Source organism: Ranitomeya variabilis, chromosome 5 (assembly GCF_051348905.1).
Source record: "Ranitomeya variabilis isolate aRanVar5 chromosome 5, aRanVar5.hap1, whole genome shotgun sequence".
NCBI classification, from domain to species: Eukaryota; Metazoa; Chordata; class Amphibia; order Anura; family Dendrobatidae; genus Ranitomeya; species Ranitomeya variabilis.
This window is the reverse complement of record NC_135236.1, coordinates 673,758,502-673,785,907: the sequence shown is the minus strand read 5'-3', so window position 1 is coordinate 673,785,907 and position 27,406 is coordinate 673,758,502. Positions and strand designations below refer to the sequence as shown.

Here is a 27,406-nt window from a genome sequence, read left to right as displayed (position 1 = left end):
TCGCAGTCAATCTATGGGGTGAGTGGGTGGCTGCAAGTTATATAAATGGCAAGTGACTGTGCTTTATATCAGGGCATACAGTATAATAGGCAATATACAGTATATAGTGCTTATACATACTGTGTATGCTAATTAAGTGCACTGTATATGGGGGCATATGACTGGCAGGTGGCTGCAATGTATACTGATGAGATATGGCAGCCACATTGCATGTGACTAATTGTAGCTGCCATACAACTATATGACATCTTCCATGGGGTCAAACCTGCATGTATATATGGGCACTTAACAGAAGAGGGTGACACATACAGTATACGGGGACATGCAGATTTGCAGACATATCTGGATGGGTTGGCAGCTTGAGCTCACAATAATGACACAAATGAACTATGTTCTGCCATATAGGTGTCAAGAATCTGTTGTTAGGTGTTCCAGGACCTAATGCAAGGAGTGCCATAGCTAGCCCCGTTCCCCGGATTACTTCTGATGGTGAAGATGCCGGGGCCACATAGCTTGCCTTAGCTCCTGAATCCTCACTCAGTCTGTACCCTTCCCCCACTCAGGGAACAGAGTAGTAGTAGGGCACCGGAATACACCAAAAAGACTAAAAAGGTAATACGAACAGTCTCTGTGACATCATGAATTCATAATGCAATGAAAGGAGCAGATATTTTACAGGATATAATTGCATCCAGTAGTGTGTAAATTCTTAAGAAATCGCTAAAGACATGAAGAAATTTTTACAATGAAAATATCTAATCATTTTGAAAAATTAGTACAAATTCTGAGACATCAAAAACACATATTGTAAATTACTCACTGGTAAATTCCACTGACTTTTTTCAACCAGAAATACTGAAAAATAGTAAACAGAAGGAACATGTGGGAACAGAAACTCATTAAGGGAGATTGTAGTGATGAGAACTGAAGGACTATTGTATGCATTGTTACAAAGCTGACCTTGGGGACACTCTCATGTCATGATATCTTAATACTGATGATATTGTTTTGTTCAATTTGTTTCTTTTCATATATCATATTTAAAGCCAGAGCAGGAAAACTGAAACGTATATTGTGGAAAACAACAGAAAAGAGTGTTTTAAACTAAAATAATAAAACACAGATTTATATACATTTAAAATGATTACAAAGCCAAGGGACCGCTATGGGCACGATCACAAATGCCACTACAAATTCTGAGCTCATTGACAGCCATGTGAAAGACTGAAAACAATGAAATTGATATCATGTTGTACAGAATTATAAGAGGATTCGAGATATTGAATTGCATCATTACTTTTTGATGATGTAAAGTAGTATTTGTGAAACTTTCAAAGAGATGACACCTTCAAATTAAATTGAATATAAAATGTATTTTATTGCAATATAAAATAGAATGATGAACTCTTGACTTAGAGTAAAAATAGATTTTGCAGTGGATGTACAGCATCTGAACTCAGTCATAGAATTTCTCATTGCATGTTAAATTGTATGTAGGTGCTATCATTTCAAATCTGAGCCATAGTAAGCGCTACAGCACAGTCAAAATCCATATCTTAAATCGTATATTCTCTGTAGACAGCAATCTGCTAGATAAAGATACTAAGACACAGGTGTTAATAGGATGAATCCAGAGAAATTGGTCAATGTCCTTAATATTCATCATGATATGGATACTTGGGGCTTTCTTTCCAGCTAAAATTAAAAAATAGATTATAAAAGTAAGTAAATAAAATAAAAGATAGCAAATAAAAATACATAAAAAATACCTGTAAAAATAATAAATAACAGTAAATAGAACATCAGGAAAAACACTTACGGATGGATAATCAGGTAACGCAAGTTTTTATTCACTCCAACTATAGATTTCATGTCTCCGTCACTTAATTCAAAGTCAAAAACCTGACAATGAAAAGTAATACATTTTTTTTATTGTTTTTAAGATGAAGGAAATTATTGTAATTCAAATTTCCTCATTTACCTGGAAGTTTTCCTTGATCCTCTCAGGGCTGAAGCTTTTTGCCAAGACGACACATCCCCTCTGTAACAAATATCTTTGGGCCACCTGTGCAGGAGAGCGGTTCAGCTTCTTAGCGACTAAATTTAAAACGGGGTCTTCAAGAACTTTGGGGGAATTCTGATCAATCCTGTCAGAAAGAAAATAAGCTATATCTCACACTTTTCATAAAATTTTGTTAAAGGGATAGGGAACAAGAACATTTGTTTATGGTTCTCTAAAAAGCAAGAATAAAAGAGTCATTATACGGATATCTGTGGTGTATAATTTGGTGAACGACACTATTATATGAGCACAATATGTAATGCTATCATATGCATACTATGGAGGATACTGTTACTAATATCACAAGATAGTCACTATTATATGAGACATGATGTTCGGGGTAATACAGGGGCAATAAAACAAGTAATTACATTACTGTACATAGGGGGCAGTATTATATTATTTGTACTCTTGTACATTGTACAGTATTATAGCAGTTATATTCTTGTACATAGATGGCAGTATTATAGTAGTTGTATTCTTGTACATAGGGGCAGTATTATAGTAGTTATATTCTTGTACATAGGAGCAGTATTATAGTAGTTATATTCTTGTACATAGGAGCAGTATTATAGTAGTTATATTCTTGTACATAGGAGCAGTATTATAGTAGTTATATTCTTGTACATAGGGGCAGTATTATAGTAGTTATATTCTTGTACATAGGGAGCAGTATTACAGTAGTTGTATTCTTGTACATAGGGGCAGTATTATAGTAGTTATATTCTTGTACATAGGAGCAGTATTATAGTAGATATATTCTTGTACATAGGGGCAGTATTATAGTAGTTATATTCTTGTACATAGGGAGCAGTAGTATAGTAGTTATATTCTTGTACATAGGGGCAGTATTATAGTAGTTGTATTCTTGTACATAGATGGCAGTATTATAGTAGTTGTATTCTTGTACATAGGGGCAGTATTATAGTAGTTATATTCTTGTACATAGGGAGCAGTATTATAGTAGTTGTATTCTTGTACATAGGGGCAGTATTATAGTAGTTATATTCTTGTACATAGGAGCAGTATTATAGTAGATATATTCTTGTATATAGGAGCAGTATTATAGTAGTTATATTCTTTTACAAAGGGGGAAGTATTATAGTAGTTATATTCTTGTACATAGGGGCAGTATTATAGTAGTTATATTCTTGTACATAGATGGCAGTATTATAGTAGTTATATTCTTTTACAAAGGGGGAAGTATTATAGTAGTTATATTCTTGTGCATAGGGTGCAGTATTATAGTAGTTATATTCTTGTACATAGGGGCAGTATTATAGTAGTTATATTCTTGTACATAGGGGCAGTATTATAGTAGTTATATTCTTGTGCATAGGGGCAGTATTATAGTAGTTGTATTCTTGTACATAGGGGCAGTATTATAGTAGTTATATTCTTGTACATAGGGGGCAGTAGTATAGTAGTTATATTCTTGTACATAGGGGCAGTATTATAGTAGTTATATTCCTGTACATAGGGAGCAGTATTATAGTAGTTGTATTCATGTACATAGGGGCAGTATTATAGTAGTTATATTCTTGTACATAGGAGCAGTATTATAGTAGATATATTCTTGTACATAGGGGCAGTATTATAGCAGTTATATTCTTGTACATAGGAGCAGTATTATAGTAGTTATATTCTTGTACATAGGAGCAGTATTATAGTAGATATATTCTTGTACATAGGGACATTATTATAGTAGTTATATTCTTGTACATAGGGGCAGTATAATAGTAATTATATTCTTGTACATAGGAGCAGTATTATAGTAGTTATATTCTTGTACATAGGGGCAGTATTATAATAGTTATATTCTTGTACATAGGGGCAGTATTATAGTAGTTATATTCTTGTGCATAGGGGCAGTATTATAGTAGTTGTATTCTTGTACATAGGGGCAGTATTATAGTAGTTATATTCTTGTACATAGGGGGCAGTAGTATAGTAGTTATATTCTTGTACATAGGGGCAGTATTATAGTAGTTATATTCCTGTACATAGGGAGCAGTATTATAGTAGTTGTATTCATGTACATAGGGGCAGTATTATAGTAGTTATATTCTTGTACATAGGAGCAGTATTATAGTAGATATATTCTTGTACATAAGGGCAGTATTATAGCAGTTATATTCTTGTACATAGGAGCAGTATTATAGTAGTTATATTCTTGTACATAGGAGCAGTATTATAGTAGATATATTCTTGTACATAGGGACATTATTATAGTAGTTATATTCTTGTACATAGGGGCAGTATAATAGTAATTATATTCTTGTACATAGGAGCAGTATTATAGTAGTTATATTCTTGTACATAGGGGCAGTATTATAATAGTTATATTCTTGTACATAGGGGCAGTATTATACTAGTTAAATTCTTGTACATAGGAGCAGTATTGTAGTAGTTATATTCTTGTACATAGGAAGCAGTATTACAGTAGTTATATTCTTGTAAATAGGAGCAGTATTATAGTAAGCATTTTCTTGCACATAGGAGGCAGTATTATAGTAGTTATATTCTTGTAAATAGGGACCGTATTATAATAGTTGGACACCATCACATATAATATAGCAATACAGTTAGTCCTCGGGTTACAACGGTCTCGAGTTACATCGTTTCGTGGTTATGACGCTTTATACGACGCCTCATTCCGACTAAACGCGGTTTTGCGTCGTAAGTCGAACTACATGCAACTACGTGCAGCGGCGGAAGAATAGAGTCCAGTACTGTACACTGTACCCGGTTACGCGAGGAAAACGAGTCTCCTGCACGCCATAACACCCTAATTATGTAGGGTACTGTGTTAGGATAGGTGTTTGGATAGGCTAAGTGTTTGCAGTACTGTACTGTTATTACGGTACAGTACTGTATGAACGTATCGTCCGACTTACATCGAAATTCGGTTTACGACGACGCGTAAGAACGGATCAACGTCGTAAGTTGAGGACTACCTGTATTCTTGTTCTTACCAGCCCTCTATTCTGCTGGACCCCAGTACACTGTATCCGACCAGCACGATATCATGAGATTTGCAGAACGCCAGTAATTTGCTCTGATTGAGGAATATGTGACATTCTACCTGTGCAGAGATATAATGGCTCATTACTATATATAACACTGTCTACAGTATGCAATTACGATATTTAAATAACATTTCACTGTAAACATGTTGATCGTATAATATTAGGGCAATATGGCTATGTTTGCTTTTTTTTCCAGAAACAGCCCCACACTTCTCTATGTGTTATATCTTAGATTGCAGCTCCATTAACGTGAATGAGGTTGAACTGCAGTACGACACAGAACCTGTGGGAAAGAGTGGCGCTGTTTTTTTTTGTTTTGTTTTCAAACATGTTTTTCTAATTCCTTAGGATATTTATGTGCGATTTATCCTTGATGATCAGTGATATGTACCTGGTTGCACACTGGTTTGTACTTGAGTCCTGGCATGTTGAGAATCAGCTCCAGTTGCCGGCGGTTAAAATTGGAGACTCCGATGGATCGGACGAGGCCGGCGTCTCTACACGCTTCCATAGCCTAGAGGATGGGGTGAGATAATCTGTGAGATTCTCTTTCCGAAACTGGGAATCTTTCCCCACATGTTGGAGGAAAAGTTATTCTGTTTAGAGTTTCCCATCAACACTTAGATAATTATAACCCCTGAATCCAGTATTTTACTTCATTTGGTTTATTCCTACTTTCCAGCTGTGACTCCACCTGTTTATTCCCGTCCTTGACCCTGGCTTGTGTATTGACTACCTAATATGACTCGGTTTTGTTCCTGACTTTGACCTCCTAGTTCTTAACCATCTTTCTGTCTATTTTCTGCCAGCCAACTCCACCGGCCAGCAGCCACTCTGTGAAATCAATCCAGGCCGCCATACATAAATTCAGATCTCTTTTTTTAAGTGTTAAAGGGTGAAGACCAATGTTCCCTGGGAACCTGTCCATCTTAAGAGTTGCCACTTTACTTGCTTACATCAAGCTATTTAAGACAACCAGTACCCCGATGTTTACCTTCCATGTTTCCCGGATATCTGTGTTATGAAAAATGAATTTCCCATTTTCATCCATGGGAAGGAGATCATCTCCAGGCTGTAGGGAAAAAGGATTTACATATAATTCACAAAGTATCATGTCTTCTGCTCCAATCACAGACCTCATCTCCAGGTACCTACCAGCATGCAACCTCCGATCCTCTCAAAATTTCCTTCTCGACTTCCCTCTTATCTCTTCTTCCCACAATCGCATACAAGATTTCTCCCGAGCATCCCCCCTCCTTTGGAGCTCTCAATCCCAACATAACAGACTCTCGCCTACCGTGGAAACCTTCAAAATGAACCTGAAGACCTACCTCTTCCGACAAGCCTACAACCTGCAGTAACCACCGATCCACCAAAGCGCTGCATGACCAGCTATATCCTCACCTACTGTATCCTCACCCATCCCTTGTAGATTGTGAGCCCTCGCGGGCAGGGTCCTCTCTCCTCCTGTACCAGTCGTGACTTTTATTGATTAAGATTATTGTACTTGTTTTTATTATGTACACCCCTCCTCACATGTAAAGCGCCATGGAATAAATGGCGCTATAATAATAATTATTAATAACAATAATAACTAAATGGGAGCCATGGCTGATCGATCCCACACATATATTTACAGACCTTGAACTCCACCGGGGAGTGGATAAGGAAGAGATCCATGTAATCCAGCTGTAGATCCTTCAGAGATTTTTCCAGCGCGGGTCGAACTCTCTCGGGAGTTTGGTTATTGCTCGAAAGCTGCAGAAGAAATTAAAATCTGCTGCTCCCTATCTAACCTCTCTAACTCGCCTCTTCCTCTCTCTGACCACAACCTTCTCACATTCTCATCTCTCTCCACTCCATGTCTAGAGTCCCCACCCCACAAACTTTCACACCCTCGCAGAAATCTTAAACATCTTGACCTACATTCATTCTCTGAATCCCTCCTCCCTCTCACAGACATAAGTTCCATACACAATGCGGATGACGCTGCCGCTCTATATAACACCACAATAGCTGTAGCTTTGGAATCTGCTGCCCCACTTACACATACCAAAGCTCGCAAAATCAACAGACAGCCCTGGCACACCAGCCTGACCAAAGAACTGAGGCAAGCTTCCTGGGCTGCTGAGCGCAGATGGAAAAGATCCCACTCCAACGACCACTTAATCGCATTCAAACAGTCCCTCACTACTTTCAAGACCGCACTCGCCACAGCTAAACAAACCTACTTCTCATCTCTCATATCCTCCCTGTCTCACAACCCTAAACAGTTATTCAACACCTTCAATTCTCTCCTCCGTCCCCCAGCACCTCCTCCCTCCTCACTTATCTCTGCTGAAGACTTTGCCTCATTCTTCAAGCAGAAGATTGATAACATCAGAGACAGTTTTGGTCAACAAGCCCCAGAGCCCTTCCTCCCAACTTCCCTACCCTCCACCTCCAAAACCAACTACTCCACCATTACAGAAGATCAACTCGCCACTCTACTCTCAAGATCGCATCTCACCACCTGTGCACTTGACCCGCTCCCAACCCACCTCATCCCAAACCTCACCACAATCTTCATCCCAACCCTAACCCATCTCTTCAACCTATCACTAACAAATGGTGTTTTCCCCTCAAGCTTTAAACATGCCTCCATCACACCTATCCTCAAAAAGCCCTCTCTTGACCCATCCTCTATATCTAGCTATCGCCCTATATCACTTCTCCCCTATGCCTCAAAACTACTGGAACAACACGTCTACCTTGAACTGTCCTCCCATCTCTCTTCTTGCTCCCTCTTTGACCGCTTACAATCTGGCTTCCGGTCACACCATTCCACTGAAACTGCCCTAACTAAGGTCACCACTGACCTTTTAACCGCCAAGAGCAAGCAACACTACTCTGTTCTCCTCCTCCTCGACCTGTCGGCTGCCTTTGACACAGTGGACCATTCCCTATTATTACAGACCCTCTCATCCCTTGGCATCACAGACTTGGCCCTATCCTGGATCTCATCATACCTAACAGACCGGACATTCAGCGTCTCCCACTCACACACCACCTCCTCACCTCGCCCCCTCTCTGTCGGAGTCCCACAAGGTTCAGTCCTTGGGCCCCTGCTCTTCTCCATTTACACCTTTGGCCTGGGACAGCTCATAGAATCTCATGGCTTTCAGTATCACCTCTATGCTGATGACACACAGATCTACATCTCTGGACCAGATATCACCTCCCTACTAACCAGAATCCCTCAATGTCTGTCCACTATTTCATCCTTCTTCTCCGCTAAATTTCTGAAACTTAACATGGACAAAACAGAATTCATCATCTTTCCCCCATCTCACGTGACCCCCCCAACGAACCTATCCATTACAGTAAATGGCTGCCCACTCTCCCCAGTCCCACAAGCTCGCTGCCTCGGGGTTATCCTTGACGCCGATCTCTCCTTCAAACCACATATCCAAGCCCTTTCCACTTCCTGCCGACTTCAACTCAAAAATATTGCACGAATCCGTTCATTCCTCAACCAAGAATCTGCAAAAACCCTAGTCCATGCCCTCATCATCTCTCGTCTTGACTACTGCAACCTCCTGCTCTGTGGCCTCCCCTCAAACACTCTCGCACCCCTCCAATCTATTCTAAACTCTGCTGCCCGACTAATCCACCTGTCCCCCCGCTATTCTCCGGCCTCTCCCCTCTGTCAATCCCTTCACTGGCTCCCCATTGCCCAGAGACTCCAGTACAAAACCCTAACCATGACGTACAAAGCCATCCACAACCTGTCTCCTCCTTACATCTGTGACCTCATCTCCCGGTACTTTCCTACACGCAACCTCCGATCCTCACAAGATCTCCTTCTCTACTCCCCTCTTATCTCCTCTTCCCACAATCGTATACAAGATTTCTCTCGCGTATCACCCCTACTCTGGAACCCTCTACCACAACACATCAGACTCTCGCCCACCATCGAAACCTTCAAAAAGAATCTGAAGACCCACCTCTTCCGACAAGCCTACAACCTGCAGTAACCACCGATCAACCAACCGCTGCACGATCAGCTCTATCCTCACCTACTGTATTCTCACCCATCCCTTGTAGATTGTGAGCCCTCGCGGGCAGGGTCCTCTCTCCTCCTGTACCAGTTATGACTTGTATTGTTCAAGATTATTGTACTTGTTTTTATTATGTATACCCCTCCTCACTTGTAAAGCGCCATGGAATAAATGGCGCTATAACAATAAATAATAATAATAATAATAATAATAATAACAGGTCGGCATCGCCCCTAGTGGCCATATTACTAATAAAAAAATATATATTTTGATTGTTCAGAACTTTATGCTCTGCAGTTACCTTCCCAGTGTAAAACATGTCTTCCCGCTTCACCGTCCCATCAGCAATCTTTGATCTAATGGCTTGGCCGACCTGGACCTCATTGCCATAGAAAAATGCACAGTCAATGTGACGGTATCCGACCTCAATGGCGACCTTGGTGCTCTCACCGGCCTGTTCTTTGGTGTACTGTGCGGAATGAGATGCAATCATTATAAGTCATGTTAAAATTGCTGGAAATAGTGCACACTCTCTATGTTTCCCTATGGGGTATATGGCGCAATAGTTGCATGGTACATAGGGAAACATAGAGGTGGCGAGAGACCTGCTGTAATGCCGCTTTGCTTTGAGTTCAGGGGTGCAGCCTCTACTTTGTCTGATGCACTCACCGTGTCCGGGGCATAGGTGCCAAATCCGATCACTGGCATTTTATTCCCATCGTTCAGCACAACGTAGGAGTCCGGCTTCAGAGCCATGGTGCAATGTGTCCCAGTGTCTCGCAGTGCACAAGCTGCTATCTGTATTTATCCAGCCCTTCCCCTATCTTATAGCTCATCCCATAGGTTAGTGAAGTGGGCCTCCTATTCAGCAGGGAGTCGGCAGCGTCATTGCTGAATAGTTACATACAGGTCAGATAGTATAGAAACAATGTGAATAAAGGGAAAGAGCACAGGGAAATTCGAGAAGGTTGTTTCTTCACAATTGCTTCATAGGAAGTAATATCTGCAGTCCCTGAAGTGGCACAGCAACTTAGTGGATGGGAGATCGAGACCCCTGTAGAGGAAAAGGTGACCTGTACATCAGAGCTTGTGAGTATTGCATGCAGGTTAGTACCGGGAGACTAGGTCACAGATGTATGGGGGAAACAGGTTGTGGATGCCTTTGTATGTCATGGTTAGGGTTTTGAACTGGAGTCTCTGGGCTATCGAGAGCCAGTGAAGGGATTAACAGAAAGGAGAAGATCGGAAATAGCGGGGGACAGGTTGATTAGTCGGGCAGCAGAGTTTAGGATAGATTGGAGAATGCAGTTGTCGAGGTGGGAGATGATGTGGGAATACACTAGTGTTTTGGCAGATTCTTGATTAAGGAATGTATGGATCTAGGAAATATTTTTGAGTTGGAGTTGGCAAGAAGTGGAAAGGGCTTGTATATGTGGTTTGAAGGAGAGATCAGAGTCAAGGGTTGCGAGCGAGCTTGCGGTACTGGGGAGAGTGAGAAGCCATTGACTTTGAAGGATAGGTCTGTTGGAGGAGTTGAGTGACATGGGGGAAAGACATGGGGGAAAGATGATGAATTTTGTTTTGTCCATGATAGGGGGGAAAGTTTAGAAGGTTATGTGTGAGTAGGATACGCTGAATGTCCAGTCTGTTAAGTATGAGGAGATCCAAGATAGGGCCAAGTCTGTGATGTTGAGAAATGAGATAATCTGTATTAAGTGAGAATGGTCCACTGTGACGAAGGCAGATGTCAGATCCTGGAGGGGGATGACAGAGTAGTGTCACTTGGATTTGGTGGTTAGTAGGCCATTGGTGACATTAGCTAGAGCAGTTTCAGTGGAGTGATGCGGTCGGAAGCCAGATTGTAAGAGGTCAAAGAGGGAGCAGGAGGAGCAGTGGGAGGACAGTTCAAGATGGTCGTGTTGTTCCAGTAGTTTTGAGGCATAGAGGAGAAGTGATATGGAGTGACAGCTAGACACAGAGGATGGGTGAAGAGTGGGCTTTTTGAGGAAGGGTGTGATCGAGGCATGTTTGAAGCAAGAAGGGAAGACACCAGTTGTTAGTCACAGGTTGAAGAGATGGGTTGGAGTTGAGATGAAGACTGTGGTAAGGTTTGGGATGTGGTGTACCAGGATCTGTTCAAGTGCACTGGTGGTGCGATGTGATCTGGAGAGTAGAGAGGAAAGTTGATCTTTCATAAGGGTGGAGAAGCTGGTTTTGGAAGAGGAGGGCTGAGCAGTTATGAGGAGGGGCTGTGAGGACTGTAGGCTAAAGCTTTGTCTGATGTTATCAATCTTCTGCTTGAAGGATGAGGCAAAGTCTTCTGCCGAGATGAAAAGATAGGGAGGGGGTGCTATGACACGGAGGAGAGAATTGAAAGTGTTGAATAACTGTCTAGGGTATTGAGACAGGGAGGATATGAGAGATGAGAAGTCGTTTTCTTTCAGCAGAGAGTGTGGCCTTGAAAGTAGTGACGGACTGTTTGAATGCGATAAAGTGCTCGTTGGAATGGGATCTTTGACATATCCACTCAGCAACCCTGGAAGCCCACCTCAGTTCTTTAGTCAGGCTGGTGTGCCAGGGCTGCCTGTTGATTGTGCGAGCTTTGGTATGTGTGAGGTGGTGTCATGATATTGTATGAAGTATAATATGATGTTGCAGTTTTGTCCTTCAGCCCATGCTGTGGGCTACAAAACCCCCCCTTCCCTTTCACTCAGCCAAGAGCTGCCTTGCCAATGTATGTGGGGGGAGTTTTATTGAAAAAAGGAATTTACGACCGGCATAGCTGCATTGGAAAGCTTTGCCAGCTAGAACTGGATTAGTAATCTCTAGAATCCATGAGGGTCTTTTTTTCCATTATTGTAAGATATTGGGCCAACCATTTAAGATAGGAACAGGAAAATACATATTCTTAATCTCCCTCGGTGGATCTATCCGCCACGGTAAGCACGGGCTTCTAACTCCATCTGGTAAAGAAGTAGGGATTTCTCTGTAATTATGCATCACAAATAGGACATATTTGATCTCATTAGAATGCCAATATTAAGCCGAGATGAATGCTGGGTTTGTTATGACTATGACATGTTCTGGAGCAGAGATATAGGTATTAGACAAACTTGTGTGACATTTACTAAGACTGAAGAAAGAGGAGGGCGATCTTAACTCAACCCTTTTGGTGATGTCACAGGCTGCAGCTATAAGTTTTTTGGCCAGACTCCAGCTAAAGTCTGTCTGCTGGAGTCTGACTTGAAGAGCTGTTCCTACTCAGAGTCCTAATGCACTGGGACAGATGGAAACTCCACTAGCCTGGTTGCCTCAAGTGATCTGACCACATGTAAGTGTTATTTCTTATGTAATCCCTGTTTTTTTTATAATTACCTTGCACATATTTGCAATTGTCTCTTTTGTAACATCTTTATATAACTTTTTATAAACACTGCCTTAAAATCATTTATGGAGTATAATATTTAATATACTATATTCGTTCTTCATGCTCTAAAACGTACCCTGTCTCCTGAAGGGAATTACGCTACTGTTTTAGGTTAGCTTCGGACCCGTTTAATCGAAGCTGGTGGCAGCTTACCGTGTGCAGGCCTTTGGGTGTTGTTGTAGCGACTGCGGCATTGATAATTATTGTTCCTGCCTGAGTAGGAGTAGTTTATCGCATCGCTGCAGCATGCCCAATAGCCAGTACATAGCAGGCAGCCTGTCTGGCGACTAATTACCCTAGGTGCAGTACCTAATCTGACCTGAGAGTAAGGGGGGTGCCAGAGAGCTGCAAGTTTTAAGTGGAACTGTAAGCGGGATATCGATAGATCCCTGCAGTTTGTGGTATATTGAAGAGCAGTGGGATACCTAAAATAAGCCCCTGCTGTAAACTAAGAGGTCAATAGCCTTGTGTGTGTGTTTTTTATCACATTGTAGCAGTGGAGGGATAACTAAGATAAGCCCCCTGCACATGTGATAGCCGTCTGTTGGCCTAAAGTCACCCTAATCCGTGACCTAGGGGTGACGGTCATGGTGTGAATCGTGACAGGTGGGTGACCGATTTGAGAGTTGCAGCTGTTGTGGTGTTACATAAAGAAGCAGCATCTGCATTGTGTAAGGTACTTATGTCTGCAAGAGGGAATAGAGATTCATAGAGTGAGTGTAAATCAAGGTGTTTGACATTTTTGCAAGGGTGTGCAAGTTTGTAGAGTGGGGATTGTGCCCCTAGAGAGGAGAGAGAAGAAAATGTAAGTAGGTTGTGGTCAGAAAGAGAGAGATGATTTATAGAGCTTAGATAGGGAAAAGAGGATGGTAAATATGAGGTCCAGTGTGTGGCCATCTTTGTGAGTGGCTCTGGAAGACCATTGAGCAAGCCCGACAAGGGAGGTGAGAGATAAAAGCTTAGAGACCGCTGCGTGGGAAGTGTCAATGGAGATAATAGTTGAGATGTCAGCAGAACACCAGCCAGCACACTAGCCAGGTGGTAAAGTGGTCAAAGAAGGTGGTGGCTGGCCCTAGGAGACAGTAAATGACAGCCAGTTGAAGGTTGGGGAAGGAGCATATTTTGACAGAGTTCACCTCTAGAGAAAGGAGAGGAAGTCAGTCAGTGGCGTATCCAGGGGGGGGCAGCCGGGGCATTTGCCCCAGGCGCAGCCGACAGGGGGGCGCTAGCGGGCCGCCTGATGATGCGGCGGTCCAAGGAGGCTCCCCGTCGGTGGCATTCTGCTGCCCCCACAGTCTGAGATAATCCCGTTCTCTGAGCCGGCTGTCAAATTGACAGCCGGCTCAGAGAAAGTGCTGGGCGCCGTAGTCAAATCCCAAGGTGTACAGCGACGCCACTGCTGTGCCGCCGCTGTCGCTAGTACCCTTGGCTTGCCTGGCTGTTGTGAATGTGTGATCCCTTATGACGACCGGCGCCGCTGACCGCTGCTGGCACTTCCGCATCAGTGAAGCGCCAGCAGCGGTGACGTCACTCTCTCTTCTCACACAGACACAGCAGGGCAGGTGAAGCACAGGCTGCTGCGTTGCGGTGTGGTAAGTGTGCTCCAGCTCCAGACCGCGGGGACTGGCTGGGTAATGGAGCTGAAGACACCTACCGAACGTAGATTAGAATCTGATAATGTTTGATATTTAAGGGGGCTGGTTAGGTTGGGGGGGTCGGTCGGCTATATGGAGCCTGCAGCCAGGATAGGGAGGGAGCAGGGGCCAGGGGCAACGGTCGGTAGTAAATTCTGTGTGTATATATAGAGGTGAGAGGTGCTGTGTATGTGTTGTGCGTGTGTGTATATAGGTGAGAGGTGCTGTGTGTGTTGTGTGTGTATATAGGTGAGAGGTGCTGTGTGTGTTGTGTGTGTATATAGGTGAGAGGTGCTGTGTGTGTTGTGTGTGTATATAGGTGAGAGGTGCTGTGTGTGTGTGTATATATAGGTGAGAGGTGCTGTGTGTGTGTTGTGCGTGTGTGTATATAGGTGAAAGATGCTGTGTGTGTGTGTTGTGCGTGTGTGTATATAAGTGAGAGGTGCTGTTGGATGTGGTGGAATGGGCAATGATGGAGGTGGCAATGATGGAGGTGGTGGAATGGGCAATGATGGAGGGGGAAATTGGAATGGGCAAAGATGGTGGTGGGGAGGAGGAAATCATGGAGGCGGTGGAAAGGGCAATAATGAGGGGGGGAAGAAATGATGGAGGTGGTAGAATGGACAAGGATGGTGGTGGTGGAAAGCACACTGATGATATTGGAGGGGGAGAAAATGATGGAGGTGGTTGAATGGGCAAATATGGTGATGTGGTGATGGCGGCGGAAAGGACAATGATGATGGTGGTGGAAAGGGCCAAGATGGGGATGGTGGGGGAAGAGAAAATGATGGGTATGGTGGAAAAGGCAAAGGAGGAAATGATGGAGGTGGTGGAATGGGCAATGATGGGAGTGCTGGGGAAGGAGGAAATTATGGAGGCTGTGGAATGGGAGGGGAGGGAATGGGAGATTGTGGAATGAGAAGGGAGGGGAATAGTGTGATGAGACAGTATGGGTGGAGAAAAATGAGTGGGCACAGAATAGAAACTGAGCAGTGGGGGCGTAGCATGGGGGGAAAGTGTAAGGGCACAGCCAGGAGGGGACAGTATACCAAGGAGGGGGAGTGTGATGAGAGAGTACAGCATAAATACTGGGCCCTATAGGGGGGACACAGTGTGAGAGGACAGTATGAAGAGGGGGGCGGTATGGAAAGGAGAGGTCAGTGTGAGGAGCATGTACCATATGAGGGACAGTGTGGGGGTCATAATTTGTGCAGACAATATAGTGAGGGGCAATGTTTTATACAGGAGCATTATAATGACACTTGTATCTTTAAGGACATCATGTGGAGATTTTCTGCAAAAGAGCGGAGAAGATGGAAGTCTGCAGAGACGAGCTGTGGATGAGAAAACTCATCATGGGGTCTGGACAAGATGAAGAAAGGAAGGAGATCGGCTCCAGAGGCGACGTCATCTATAAGGTACCTGGATGTAAATGTTATTTGTGATACTGACTAACTCTCATGTTTTTATTTATGTTAGGAGCATTAAAGGGGATGTCCAGGTTTGTGATGAGTCTGCAGTCATTCTATGTGACTGCGGACTTCTGAGTTCTCACAGTGCGCACTGCACGCTGTCAGAATTCTCTCGTGCTGGCGATTTACATACATGCGGTCACATGCTGACTAGACATGTGTGGCTTCACTCAATGAAAACAAACTGAGCGAGGCCGGGCACGTCTAGTCGGAATGTGGTCGGAAGTATACAAATCACATACTTGTGCTGACATGACTGTCCACCAGCAAGGGAGAATCCTAATAGTGTGCAGTGCATGAGTTGTGAGAATTCAGAAGCTGCGATGTCAGGATTCAGCTCTGCAGGTTCCAGTAGTCGTCACATGGACACTTCACTCATATGTGACTTTCACACTTATGGTCTGGTAACAACGAGCTTCTCTTCCTGCTTCTCTGTTTTTCACTGAACATTGAGAGCATTAGGGAGAGAGGCTCGTCGGTACATGACTAAGTGTGCAAACCGCATATGTCCTGGGGGGGGGGTGGGGGGGCACCAAAATGAATTCTTGCCCCGGGTGCCAGAAACCCTAGATACACCTCTGATTGCAGTGGAATTTAGGTGAAGGAGGAGTTAGACAAAGCTTGCTGCTGGGATTGGGGGGGGGGGGGGGGTTGAGAAAAATGGAATCCAGCATAAGAAAGCTGGAGAGACTGTGTGAGAAGGGGTGAGGCAGGTTTCAGTGATGCCGAGGAAGGAAAGTTTGTTAGTGATGAAAAGTTCATGGATGTATGAAAGTTTGTTGCAGACAGAGCGAGCGTTAAATAGAGCTATTCTTAGAGGGACTGGGAAAGCGTGGGCTGGGTGAATGGGTATAAGGTTAGAAAGATTGGGGAAATTTGTGATAGATCGTGGATCAGAGGTAGAAGTGACTGAGTGGATGTGGTGAGGAAGACCAGGATTTGGAGAGATATCGCCCGCAATGAGAAGAAGCATGGACAGTGTTTATAGGTGGGAGCAGAAGAGGTCATGAGGGGGCTGTCTATGTTTGGAGACACAGCATTTTCTGTTGAGGAACAGTTCTAAGGAGGAGCTGAGATGTATGGGGAGGATGGAGGGAGAGATGAGAGATTCCCTTTAGGTTCAATTTTGGTCTAATTTGTTGCAGTACAATTAAGTGCTGCACTTAGATAATGCACTGGGCAGACTGAAGATACGTGACAACAGGTAACACGTGCTTCACCTGTCCCGTCTGTTATCCCCAAGTCAGCTATAAATATATATATTTTGGAATTTAGAGGGACTGAAACTGAACCTGTCAAAAACTGAACTCCTCGTGTTCTCTCCCTCTATTAACCTACCTTTGCCTGACATTGCCATCTCCGTGTGCGGTTCCACCATTACTCCAAAGCAACATGCCCGCTGCCTTGGGATCATCCTTGATTCCGAGCTTTCATTCACCCCCCACATCCGATCACTGGCTCGCTCTTCTTATCTGCATCTCAAAAACATTTCTAGAATTCGCCCTTTTCTTACTTTCGACTCTGCAAAAACTCTTACTGTCTCACTTATTCATTCTCGTCTGGACTATTGTAACTCTCTACTTATCGGCCTCCCTCTTACCAAACTCTCCCCGCTCCAATCTGTCCTGAATGCTGCTGCCAGGATCATATTCCTCACCAACCGTTACACCGATGCCTCTACCTTGTGCCAGTCATTATACTGGTTACCCATCCACTCCAGAATCCAGTACAAAACTACTACCCTCATCCACAAAGCACTCCATGGCTCAGCACCACCCTACATCTCCTCTCTGGTCTCAGTCTACCACCCTACCCGTGCCCTCCGCTCTGCTAATGACCTCAGGTTAGCATCCTCAATAATCAGAACCTCCCACTCCCGTCTCCAAGACTTTACACGTGCTGCGCCGACTCTTTGGAATGCACTACCTAGGTTAATACGATTAATCCCTAATCCCCACAGTTTTAAGCGTGCCCTAAAAATGCATTTGTTCAGACTGGCCTACCGCCTCAACACATTAACCTAACTATCCCTGTGTGGCCTATTAAAAAAAAACAAAAAAAAAAACAATCAGGTTCCTCGCATCATGTTCTCATACACTTTATGCAGTTAATAGCCTCTGTGTCTGTACTGCTACATACTTAGGCAGATAACTGGTTCATGCAGCTTTACATGAACACCCGAGCCTTACACTATGGCTGGTCCAAATAACTAAAGCAATTGTTACCATCCACCTCTCGTGTCTCCCCTCTTCCTCATAGTTTGTAAGCTTGCGAGCAGCAGGGCCCTCATTCCTCCTGGTATCTATTGTGAACTGTGATTTCTGTTATGCTGTAATGTCTATTGTCTGTACCAGTCCCCTCTATAAGTTGTAAAGCGCTGCTGAATATGTTGGCGCTATATAAATAAAATTATTATTATTATTATTATTATGACTGATGTGTGACTTTTCACCCCGCTGCCATAGGTGCCCACCTCAGATTCGCTCAAAACCTTATATTGCTTTTTAAATATATACTCTATATATAAAGCGCACACCAGGATTAGTCGTCCTGCTCTGATGCCGTTGTGTAGCATTTGTATTTTGGTGCATCCCATCATTCTCATTGCCCAGGTTTCAGGTTTTTTCGCACGTGTAATGTAAAGACTGTAAAAAACAAATTTGTTCAGATTATTATTTTGCATCTTTTTTTGTGCAACCCTGAGATTCATTCCAGCCTTGAAAGTCCATCAGGCGATCTGTGTTCTCACCCAGATCTCTCTCAGATGTTAGAACGAAAGGACATCTTGTGACTACTTCACATTAACTTGCATCAGTGACCATGGCACAACCAGAAGCCGAGAACATAGTACTTACGGCAAGTCTGTGCGGCTGCAGCTAAAACCCTCAGCATTTTAAAGTTTCGCCAGCTCGGGTGCTTTTTCAGGCGCATAGCTGCAGAACATTTTTTGATTTGGAGTCCTGAACATGCACCAAATTAATCTAGAAGCATGTAAATATTAATGCCCTTGCAGATTTTTGGTTAAGACTGGTGCTAGCCTTCATGAATTCACCCCCAAGGTTTCCCCTTTCTATGAATTTACACTTGGCTTTGGCTTCAAAATGTGCATAAAAAAACCTGAAAGTAGAAACATACCATAAGACCAGTGGAGTAACTGGTCGTACTGGTTCTTATTTGTTACATCATGTTACACCTTATGTTTTATCTTTAGTTGATGAGGAATGTGTATCCCTTTAAGCACCTAACTGAAGAATTCCTGAATATTGTGGGATAAGGAATCCCCTTTAAAGGAATTGTCATATCGCAGTCAATCTATGGGGTGAGTGGGTGGCTGCAAGTTATATAAATGGCAAGTGACTGTGCTTTATATCAGGGCATACAGTATAATAGGCAATATACAGTATATGGAGACATAAAAATGTAGTGCTTATATATATACTGTGTATGGTAATTAAGTGCACTGTATATGGGGGCATATGACTGGCAGGTGGCTGCAATGTATATAGATGAATAATAGCAGCCATATTGCATGTGACTAATTGTAGCTGCCAAACAACTATATGGCATCTTCCATGGCGTCAAACCTGCATGTATATATGGACACTTAACAGAAGAGGGGGACACATACAGTATACGGGGACATGCAGATTTGCAGACATATTTGGATGGGTTGGCAGCTATGAGCTCACAATAATGACTCATATGAACTGTGTTCTGCCATATAGGTGTCATGACTCTGTTGCCAGGTGTTGCAGGACCAGGGGCTCCTTCCCTGTCCCTACCGCTAGGACCGCCATAGCTTGCCCCGTTCCCTGGATTACCTCTGATGGTGAAGATGCCGGGGCCACGTAGCTTGCATTGGCTACGGAATCCGCCATCAGTCTGTACCCTTCCCTCCCAGGGAAGAGAGTAGTAGTAGTGTACCAGAATATGCCAAAAAGACTAAAAAGGTAATACGAACAGTCCCTGTGACATCATGAATTCATAACGCAATGCAAGGAACAGATATAATTGCATCCAGTAATGTGGAATTTCTTAAGAAATCACAAAAGATATGAAGAAACTTTTACAATTAAAATATGTAATCATTTAGAAAAATTAGTACAAATTCTGCGAAGCCAAAAACACATATTGTAAATTCCTCACTGGAAAATTTCACAACTGACTATTTTTTCAACCAGAAATACTGAAAAATAGTAAACAGAAGGAACATGTGGGAACAGAAACTCATAAAGGGAGATTGTAGTCATCAGAACTGAAGGACTATTGTTTGCATTGTTACAAAGATGACCTTGGGTACACTCATGTCATGATATCTTGATACTGATGATGCTGTTTTGTTTAATTTGTTTCTTTTCATATATCATATTTAAAGCCAGAGAAGGAAAACTGAAACATATATGGCAGACAACAACAGAAAAGAGTGTTTTAAACTAAAATAATAAAACATAGATTAATATAGATTTAAAATGTTTACAAAGCTAAGGGACCGCTATGGGCACGATCACAAATGCCACTACAAATTCTCAGCTCATTGACAGCCATGTGAAAGACTGAAAACAATGAAATTGATATCATGTTGTACAGAATTATAAAAGGATTCAAGATATTGAAATAAAGGAGTATTTTCAAACTTTTCAAAGAGATGACACCTTCAAATTAAATTGAACATAAAATTTATTTTATTGCAGTATAAAGAAGAACGTATTTATATGCTATCATTTCAAATCTGAGCCATAATAAGCGCTACAGCACAGTCAAAATCCATATCTTAAATCGTATATTCTCTGTAGATCGCAATCTGCTAGATAAAGATACTAAGACACAGGTGTTAATAGGATGAATCCAGAGAAATTTTTCATGTCCTTAATATTCATCGTGATATGGATACTTGGGGCTTTCTTTCCAGCTAAAATTAAAAAATAGATTATAAAAGTAAGTAAATAAAATAAAAGATAGCAAATAAAAATACATAAAAATACTTGTAAACATAATAAATAACAGTAAATAGAACATCAGGAAAAACACTTACGGATGCATAATCAGGTAACGCAAGTTTTTATTCACTCCATCTATAGATTTCATGTCTTCATCACTTAATTCAAAGTCAAAAACCTAGCAATTAAAAGTAATAATATTTTTTATTGTTTTTAAGAAGAAGGAAATTATTGGAATTTGAATTTCCTTACTGACCTGGAAGTTTTGCTTGATCCTCTCAGGGCTGAAGCTTTTTGCCAAGATGACACATCCCCTCTGTAGCAAAAATCTCATGGCCACCTGCGCAGGAGAGCGGTTCAGTTTCTTAGCGACTGAATTTAAAACGGGGTCTTCAAGCACTTTGGGGGAATTCTGATCAATCCTGTCAGAAAGAAAATAAAATAAATCTCACACTTTTCACAAAATCTTGTTAAAAGGGATAGGGATCAAGAACATTTGTTTATGGTTCTCAAAAAAACAAAAATAAAAGAGTCATTATACGGACGTCTGTGGTGTCTCATTCAGTGAAAGATACTATTATATGAGCATATATGTAATGCTATCATATGCATACTATGGAGGATACTGTTACTACTATCACAGGATAGTCACTATTACATGAGACAGGATGTGCAGGAAAACACAGGGGCAATGAAACAAGTAATTACATTCCTGTACATAAGGGCAGTATTATAGTAGGTATATCCTAATACATAGGAGCAGTATTATAGTAGTTATATTCTTGTACATAGGGGCAGTATTATAGTAGTTATATTCTTGTACATAGGGGCAGTATTATAGTAGTTATATTCTTGTATATAGGGGCAGTATTATAGTAGTTATATTCTTCTACATAGGAGCAGTATTATAGTAGTTATATTCTTGTACATAGGGGCAGTATTATAGTAGTTATATTCTTGTATATAGGGGCAGTATTATAGTAGTTATATTCTTCTACATAGGAGCAGTATTATAGTAGTTATATTCTTGTACATAGGAGCAGTATTATAGTAGTTATATTCTTGTACATAGGGGCAGTATTATAGTAGTTATATTCTTGTACATAGGGGCAGTATTATAGTAGTTATATACTTATACATAGGAGCAGTATTATAGTAGTTATATTCTTGTACATAGGAGCAGTATTATAGTAGTTATATTCTTGTAAATAGGGGCAGTATTATAGTAGTTATATTCTTGTACATAGGGGCAGTATTATAGTAGTTATATTCTTGTACATAGGAGCAGTATTATAGTAGTTATATTCTTGTAAATAGGGGCAGTATTATAGTAGTTATATTCTTGTACATAGGGGCAGTATTATAGTAGTTATATTCTTGTACATAGGGGCAGTATTATAGTAGTTATATACTTATACATAGGAGCAGTATTATAGTAGTTATATCCTAGTACATAGGAGCAGTATTATAGTGGTTATATTCTTGTACATAGGAGCAGTATTATAGTGGTTATATCCTTGAACATAGGAGCAGTATTATAGTAGTTATATTCTTGTACATAGGGGCAGTATTATAGTAGTTATATTCTTGTACATAGGGGCAGTATTATAGTAGTTATATTCTTGTACATAGGAGCAGTATTATAGTAGTTATATTCTTGTACATAGGGGCAGTATTATAGTAGTTATATTCTTGTACATAGGGGCAGTATTATAGTAGTTATATTCTTGTACATAGAGGCAGTATTATAGTAGTTATATTCTTGTACATAGGGGCAGTATTATAGTAGTTATATTCTTGTACATAGGGGCAGTATTATAGTAGTTATATTCTTGTACATAGAGGCAGTATTATAGTAGTTATATTCTTGTACATAGGAGCAGTATTATAGTGGTTATATCCTTGAACATAGGAGCAGTATTATAGTGGTTATATTCTTGTACATAGGAGCAGTATTATAGTAGTTATATTCTGGTACATAGGGGCAGTATTATAGTAGTTATATTCTTGTACATAGGGGCAGAATTATAGTAGTTATATTCTGGTGCATAGGAGCAGTATTATAGTAGTTATATCCTTGTACATAGGAGCAGTATTATAGTGGTTATATTCTTGTACATAGGGGCAGTATTATAGTAGTTATATTCTTGTATATAGGGGCAGTATTATAGTAGTTATATTCTGGTGCATAGGAGCAGTATTATAGTAGTTATATCCTTGTACATAGGAGCAGTATTATAGCAGTTATATTCTTGTACATAGGGGCAGTATTATAGTAGTTATATTCTTTTACATAGGAGCAGTATTATAGCAGTTATATTCTTGTATATAGGGGCATGTATTATAGTAGTTATATCCTTGCACATAGGAGCAGTATTATAGTTATATCTTTGTACATAGGAGCAGTATTATAGTAGTTATATTCTTGTACAAAGGGGGAAGTATTATAGTAGTTATATCCTTGTACATAGGGGCAGTATTATAGTAGTTATATCATTGTACATTGGAGCAGTATTATAGTAGTTGTATTCTTGTACATATGTGGCAGTATTATATTAGTTGTATTCTTGTACATAGGGGCAGTATTATAGCAGTTATATTCTTGTACATAGGGGCAGTATTATAGTAGTTATATTCTTGTACATAGGAGCACAATTATAGTAGTTATATTCTTGTACATAGGAGCAGTATTATAGTAGCTATATTCTTGTACATAGGGGGTAGTATTATAGTAGTTATATTCTTGCACATAGGAGCAGTATTATAGTTATATCCTTGTGCATAGGAGCAGTATTATAGTAGTTCTATCCTTGTACATAGGAGCAGTACTATAGTAGTTATATTCTTGTACATAGGGGCAGTATTATAGTAGTTATATCCTTGTACATAGGGGCAGTATTAAAGTAGTTATATTCTTGTATATTGGAGCAGTATTATAGTAGTTGCATTCTTGTACATATGTGGCAGTATTATATTAGTTGTATTCTTGTACATAGGGGCAGTATTATAGCACTTAGTTATATTCTTGTACATAGGAGCAGTATTATAGTAGTTATATCCTTGTACATAGGAGCAGTATTATAGTAGCTATATTCTTGTATATTGGAGCAGTATTATAGTAGTTGCATTCTTGTACATATGTGGAAGTATTATATTAGTTGTATTCTTGTACATAGGGGCAGTATTATAGCACTTAGTTATATTCTTGTACATAGGAGCAGTATTATAGTAGTTATATTCTTGTACATAGGAGCAGTATTATAGTAGTTATATCCTTGTACATAGGAGCAGTATTATAGTAGCTATATTCTTGTACATAGGAGCAGTATTATAGTAGTTATATCCTTGTACATAGGAGCAGTATTATAGTAGCTATATTCTTGTACATAGGAGCAGTATTATAGTAGTTATATTCTTGTACATAGGGGCAGTATTATAGTAGTTACATCCTTGTACATAGGAGCAGTATTATAGTAGTTATATTCTTGCACATAGGGGGCAGATTATTGTATTTATATCCTTGTACATAGGAGCAGTATTATAGTAGTTATATTCTTTTACAAAGGGGGATGTATTATAGTAGTTATATCCTTGTACATAAGAGCAGTATTGTAGTAGTTATATTCTTGTACATAGGAGCAGTATTATAGTAGTTATATTCTGGTACATAGGAGCAGTATTAGAGTAGTTACATTCTTGTACAAAGGGGGAAGTATTACAGTAGTTATATCGTTGTACGTAGGGGCAGTATTATAGTAGTTATATCCTTGTACATTGGAGCAGTATTATAGTAGTTATATTCTTTTACATAGGGGCAGTATTATATTAGTTGTATTCTTGTACATAGGGGCAGTATTATAGCAGTTATATTCTTCTACATAGGGGCAGTATTATAGTAGTTATATTCTTGTACATAGGAGCAGTAATATAGTAGCTATATTCTTGTACAATGGGGGTAGTATTATAGTAGTTATATTCTTTTACATAGGGGCATGTATTATAGTAGTTATATCCTTGCACATAGGAACAGTATTATAGTAGTTATATTCTTGTACATAGGGGCAGTATTATAGTAGTAATATCCTTGTACATAGGGGCAGTATTAAAGTAGTTATATTCTTGTACAAAGGGGGAAGTATTATAGTAGTTTTATACTTGTACATAGGGGCAGTATTATATTAGTTGTATTCTTGAATATAGGAGCAGTATTACAGTAGTTATACTCTTGTACATAGGGGGTAGTTTTATAGTAGTTATATCCTTGCACCTAGGAACAGTATTATAGTTATATTCTTGTACATAGGAGCAGTATTATAGTAATTATATTCTTGCATATAGGAGCAGTATTATAGTAGTGATTTTCAAATGTTTGCCTTTTTCTTGGACCTCATCACATGTAATAAAACAATGTTCTTGTTCTTACCAGCCCTTTATTCTGCTGGACCCTAGTACGCTGTATCCGACCAACACGATATCATGAGATTTGCAGAACTCCAGTAATTTGCTCTGATTGAGGAATATGTGACATTCCACCTGTGCAGAGATATAATGGCTCATTACTATATATAACACTATTCACTCTAATCATGTTGATGGTATAATTATAGAGCAATATGGCAATATTTGCTTTTTTTTCCAGAAACAGCCCCACACTTGTCCATGGGGTATATCTGGTATTGCAGCTCCTTTAACGTGAATGAGGTTGAACTGCAATACCACACACAAACTGTGGGAAAGAGTGGCACTGTTTTTTTGTTTGTTTGTTTGTTTTTTTAAAAAACATGTTTTTCTAATTTTTTAGGATATTCCTGTATAAATTATCAGTAATGGTTCATGACATGTACCTGGTTGCACACTGGTTTGTACTTCAGTCCTGGCATGTTGAGAATCAGCTCCAGCTGCCTTCTGTTAAAATTGGAGACACCGATGGACCTGACAAGCCCGGCATCTCTACACGCTTCCATAGCCTAGAAGATGCGGTGAGATAATCTTAGAGATTCTCTTTCCCCACAAGTTGGAGGAAAAGCTATTCTGTTCACAGTCCCCCATCACCATGATAATTATACCACCTGAAGTCAGTATTTGTCTGCCAGTTATAGGATTAACTTTCTCTGGTTTATTCCTGCTTTCCAGTAGAGACACCATCTGTTTGTATTGACTACCTGACCTGACTCGATTTTGTTCTTGACTTTGACCTCCGAGTTCTTACTTATCTTTCTGTCTACTTTCTGCCAGCCAATTCCACCGGCCAGCAGCCCCTCTGTGAAATCAACCCAGGCAGCCATACATAAATCCCTATCTCTTTTTGAAGTGTTACAGAAGACCAATTTTTCACTGGGACCCTGTCAATGGAAGCCCTCTTAAGATCTGCCACCTTGCTTAGTTACAGAAAGTTATTTAAGACAGCCAGTACCCCGATGTTTACCTTCCATGTTTCTCTGATATCGGTGTTATGAAAAATGAATTTCCCATTTTCATCTGTGGGAAAGGGATCATCTCCAGGCTGTAGGGGAAAAAAGGATGTGCAAATAATTCACAAAGTATCATGTCTTCTGCCCCAATCACAGAACTAAATGGGAGCCATGGCTGATCCCACATATATTTACGGACCTTGAACTCCACCGGGGAGTGGATCAGGAAGAGATCCATGTAATCCAGCTGTAGATCCTTCAGAGATTTTACCAGCGCGGGTCGAACTCTCTCGGGAGTCTGGTTATTGCTCGAAAGCTGCAGAATTAATTAAAATCTATAACAGATCGGCATCGCCCCTCGTGGCCATATTACTGATAAAAATAATATTTTGATTGTTCAGAACTTTACGTTCAGCAGTTACCTTCCCAGTGTAAAAAATGTCTTCCCGCTTCACCGTCCCATCAGCAATCTTTGATCTAATGGCTTGGCCGACCTGGACCTCATTGCCGTATAAAAATGCACAGTCAATGTGACGGTATCCGACCTCAATGGCGACCTTGGTGCTCTCACCGGCCTGTTCTTTGGTGTACTGTGCGGAATGAGATGCAATCATTATAAGTCATGTTTAAATTTCAGAGTTGCCGGAAACAGTGCACACTCTCTGTGTTTCCCTATGGGTTAAATAGCGCAATAGTTGCATGGTGCATAGGGAAACATAGAGAGGGTTCAGGGGTGCAGCCTCTACTTTATGCACTCACCGTGTCCGGGGCGTAGGTGCCAAATCCGATCACTGGCATTTTATTCCCATCGTTCAGCACCACGTAGGAGTCCGGCTTCAGAGCCATGGTGCAATGTGTCCCAGTGTCTCGCAGTGCACAAGGTGCTGCCTGTATTTATTCAGCCCTTCCCTACCTTGTAGCTCGTCCCATAAATTAGTGAAGGCGGCCGCCTATTCAGCAGGAATTCTGCAATGTCATTCCTGAATAGTTAGATATAGGTAAGATGGAATAGGAAAAATGAGAATAAAGGGAAAGGACACAGGGAAATTCGAGAAGGTTGTTTCTTCACGATTGCTTCATATGAAGTAATATCTGCAGTCCCTGAAGTGACACAGCAACTTTGTGGATGGGAGATGTGGAGCTCCCGCCAGGGCCGTGGGGTACTCCGGCTGGACCGACAGTTCTTAAAGGGGTGGTCACGGCAGCAGTGACCCGGTCCGTCGCCCTGGGTGTCCAATGAAATTAATGAAATGAAGGGGGAAATAAAGTTTGTGGGGAATTGTTTGTGCTGCCACCCGTGGTATTCGGCAATGAATGGCCTATGCTGCGGTTCAGGTCCACTGGGGCAGTTGGTGACGCAGCAGAGTTGGTGCAGCTCTCCACGGATAGAGTGA

At 41.1% G+C, this 27,406-nt stretch overlaps 3 protein-coding genes and 1 long non-coding RNA gene across 5 annotated transcripts in view; 1 reads left to right on the top strand and 3 right to left on the bottom strand.

Moving 5' to 3' along the window:
* Positions 1–1,358: 1,358 nt before the first annotated feature.
* Positions 1,359–10,057, bottom strand: LOC143776963 (aldo-keto reductase family 1 member C1-like). Its single transcript, XM_077266845.1, has 9 exons — positions 9,801–10,057; positions 9,433–9,600; positions 6,733–6,849; positions 6,086–6,163; positions 5,483–5,605; positions 5,038–5,147; positions 1,982–2,147; positions 1,820–1,902; positions 1,359–1,695 (listed from the first exon to the last, which is right to left on the bottom strand). Exons 1-9 carry the CDS (start codon positions 9,885–9,887, stop codon positions 1,653–1,655), a joined length of 975 nt encoding a protein of 324 aa, XP_077122960.1. The 5' UTR covers positions 9,888–10,057; the 3' UTR covers positions 1,359–1,652.
* A 31-nt stretch (positions 10,058–10,088) lies between these two features.
* Positions 10,089–16,161, top strand: LOC143776972 (uncharacterized). The gene is made up of 3 exons (XR_013215956.1): positions 10,089–10,220; positions 12,316–12,462; positions 15,468–16,161. It is a non-coding gene; the product is annotated as an uncharacterized LOC143776972 (long non-coding RNA).
* A 4,162-nt stretch (positions 16,162–20,323) lies between these two features.
* On the bottom strand, positions 20,324–26,903 carry LOC143776962 (aldo-keto reductase family 1 member C1-like). The gene is made up of 9 exons (XM_077266843.1): positions 26,772–26,903; positions 26,435–26,602; positions 26,212–26,328; positions 26,027–26,104; positions 25,446–25,568; positions 25,025–25,134; positions 20,858–21,023; positions 20,697–20,779; positions 20,324–20,573 (listed from the first exon to the last, which is right to left on the bottom strand). The coding sequence occupies exons 1-9, from the start codon at positions 26,856–26,858 to the stop codon at positions 20,531–20,533; spliced, it is 975 nt and encodes a 324-aa protein (XP_077122958.1). The 5' UTR covers positions 26,859–26,903; the 3' UTR covers positions 20,324–20,530.
* Positions 26,826–27,406, bottom strand: part of LOC143776956 (aldo-keto reductase family 1 member C1-like) — a 69,786-nt gene continuing 69,205 nt past the window's right edge. Inside the window, exon 9 of one of the 2 annotated variants that reach the window (XM_077266835.1) lies at positions 26,826–26,962. In XM_077266835.1, coding sequence (XP_077122950.1) covers position 26,962 — 1 coding nt within the window. In that variant the 3' untranslated portion in view covers positions 26,826–26,961. Of the gene's footprint in view, positions 26,979–27,406 lie in introns of both variants that reach the window. The other variant, XM_077266834.1, reaches the window with a different exon arrangement.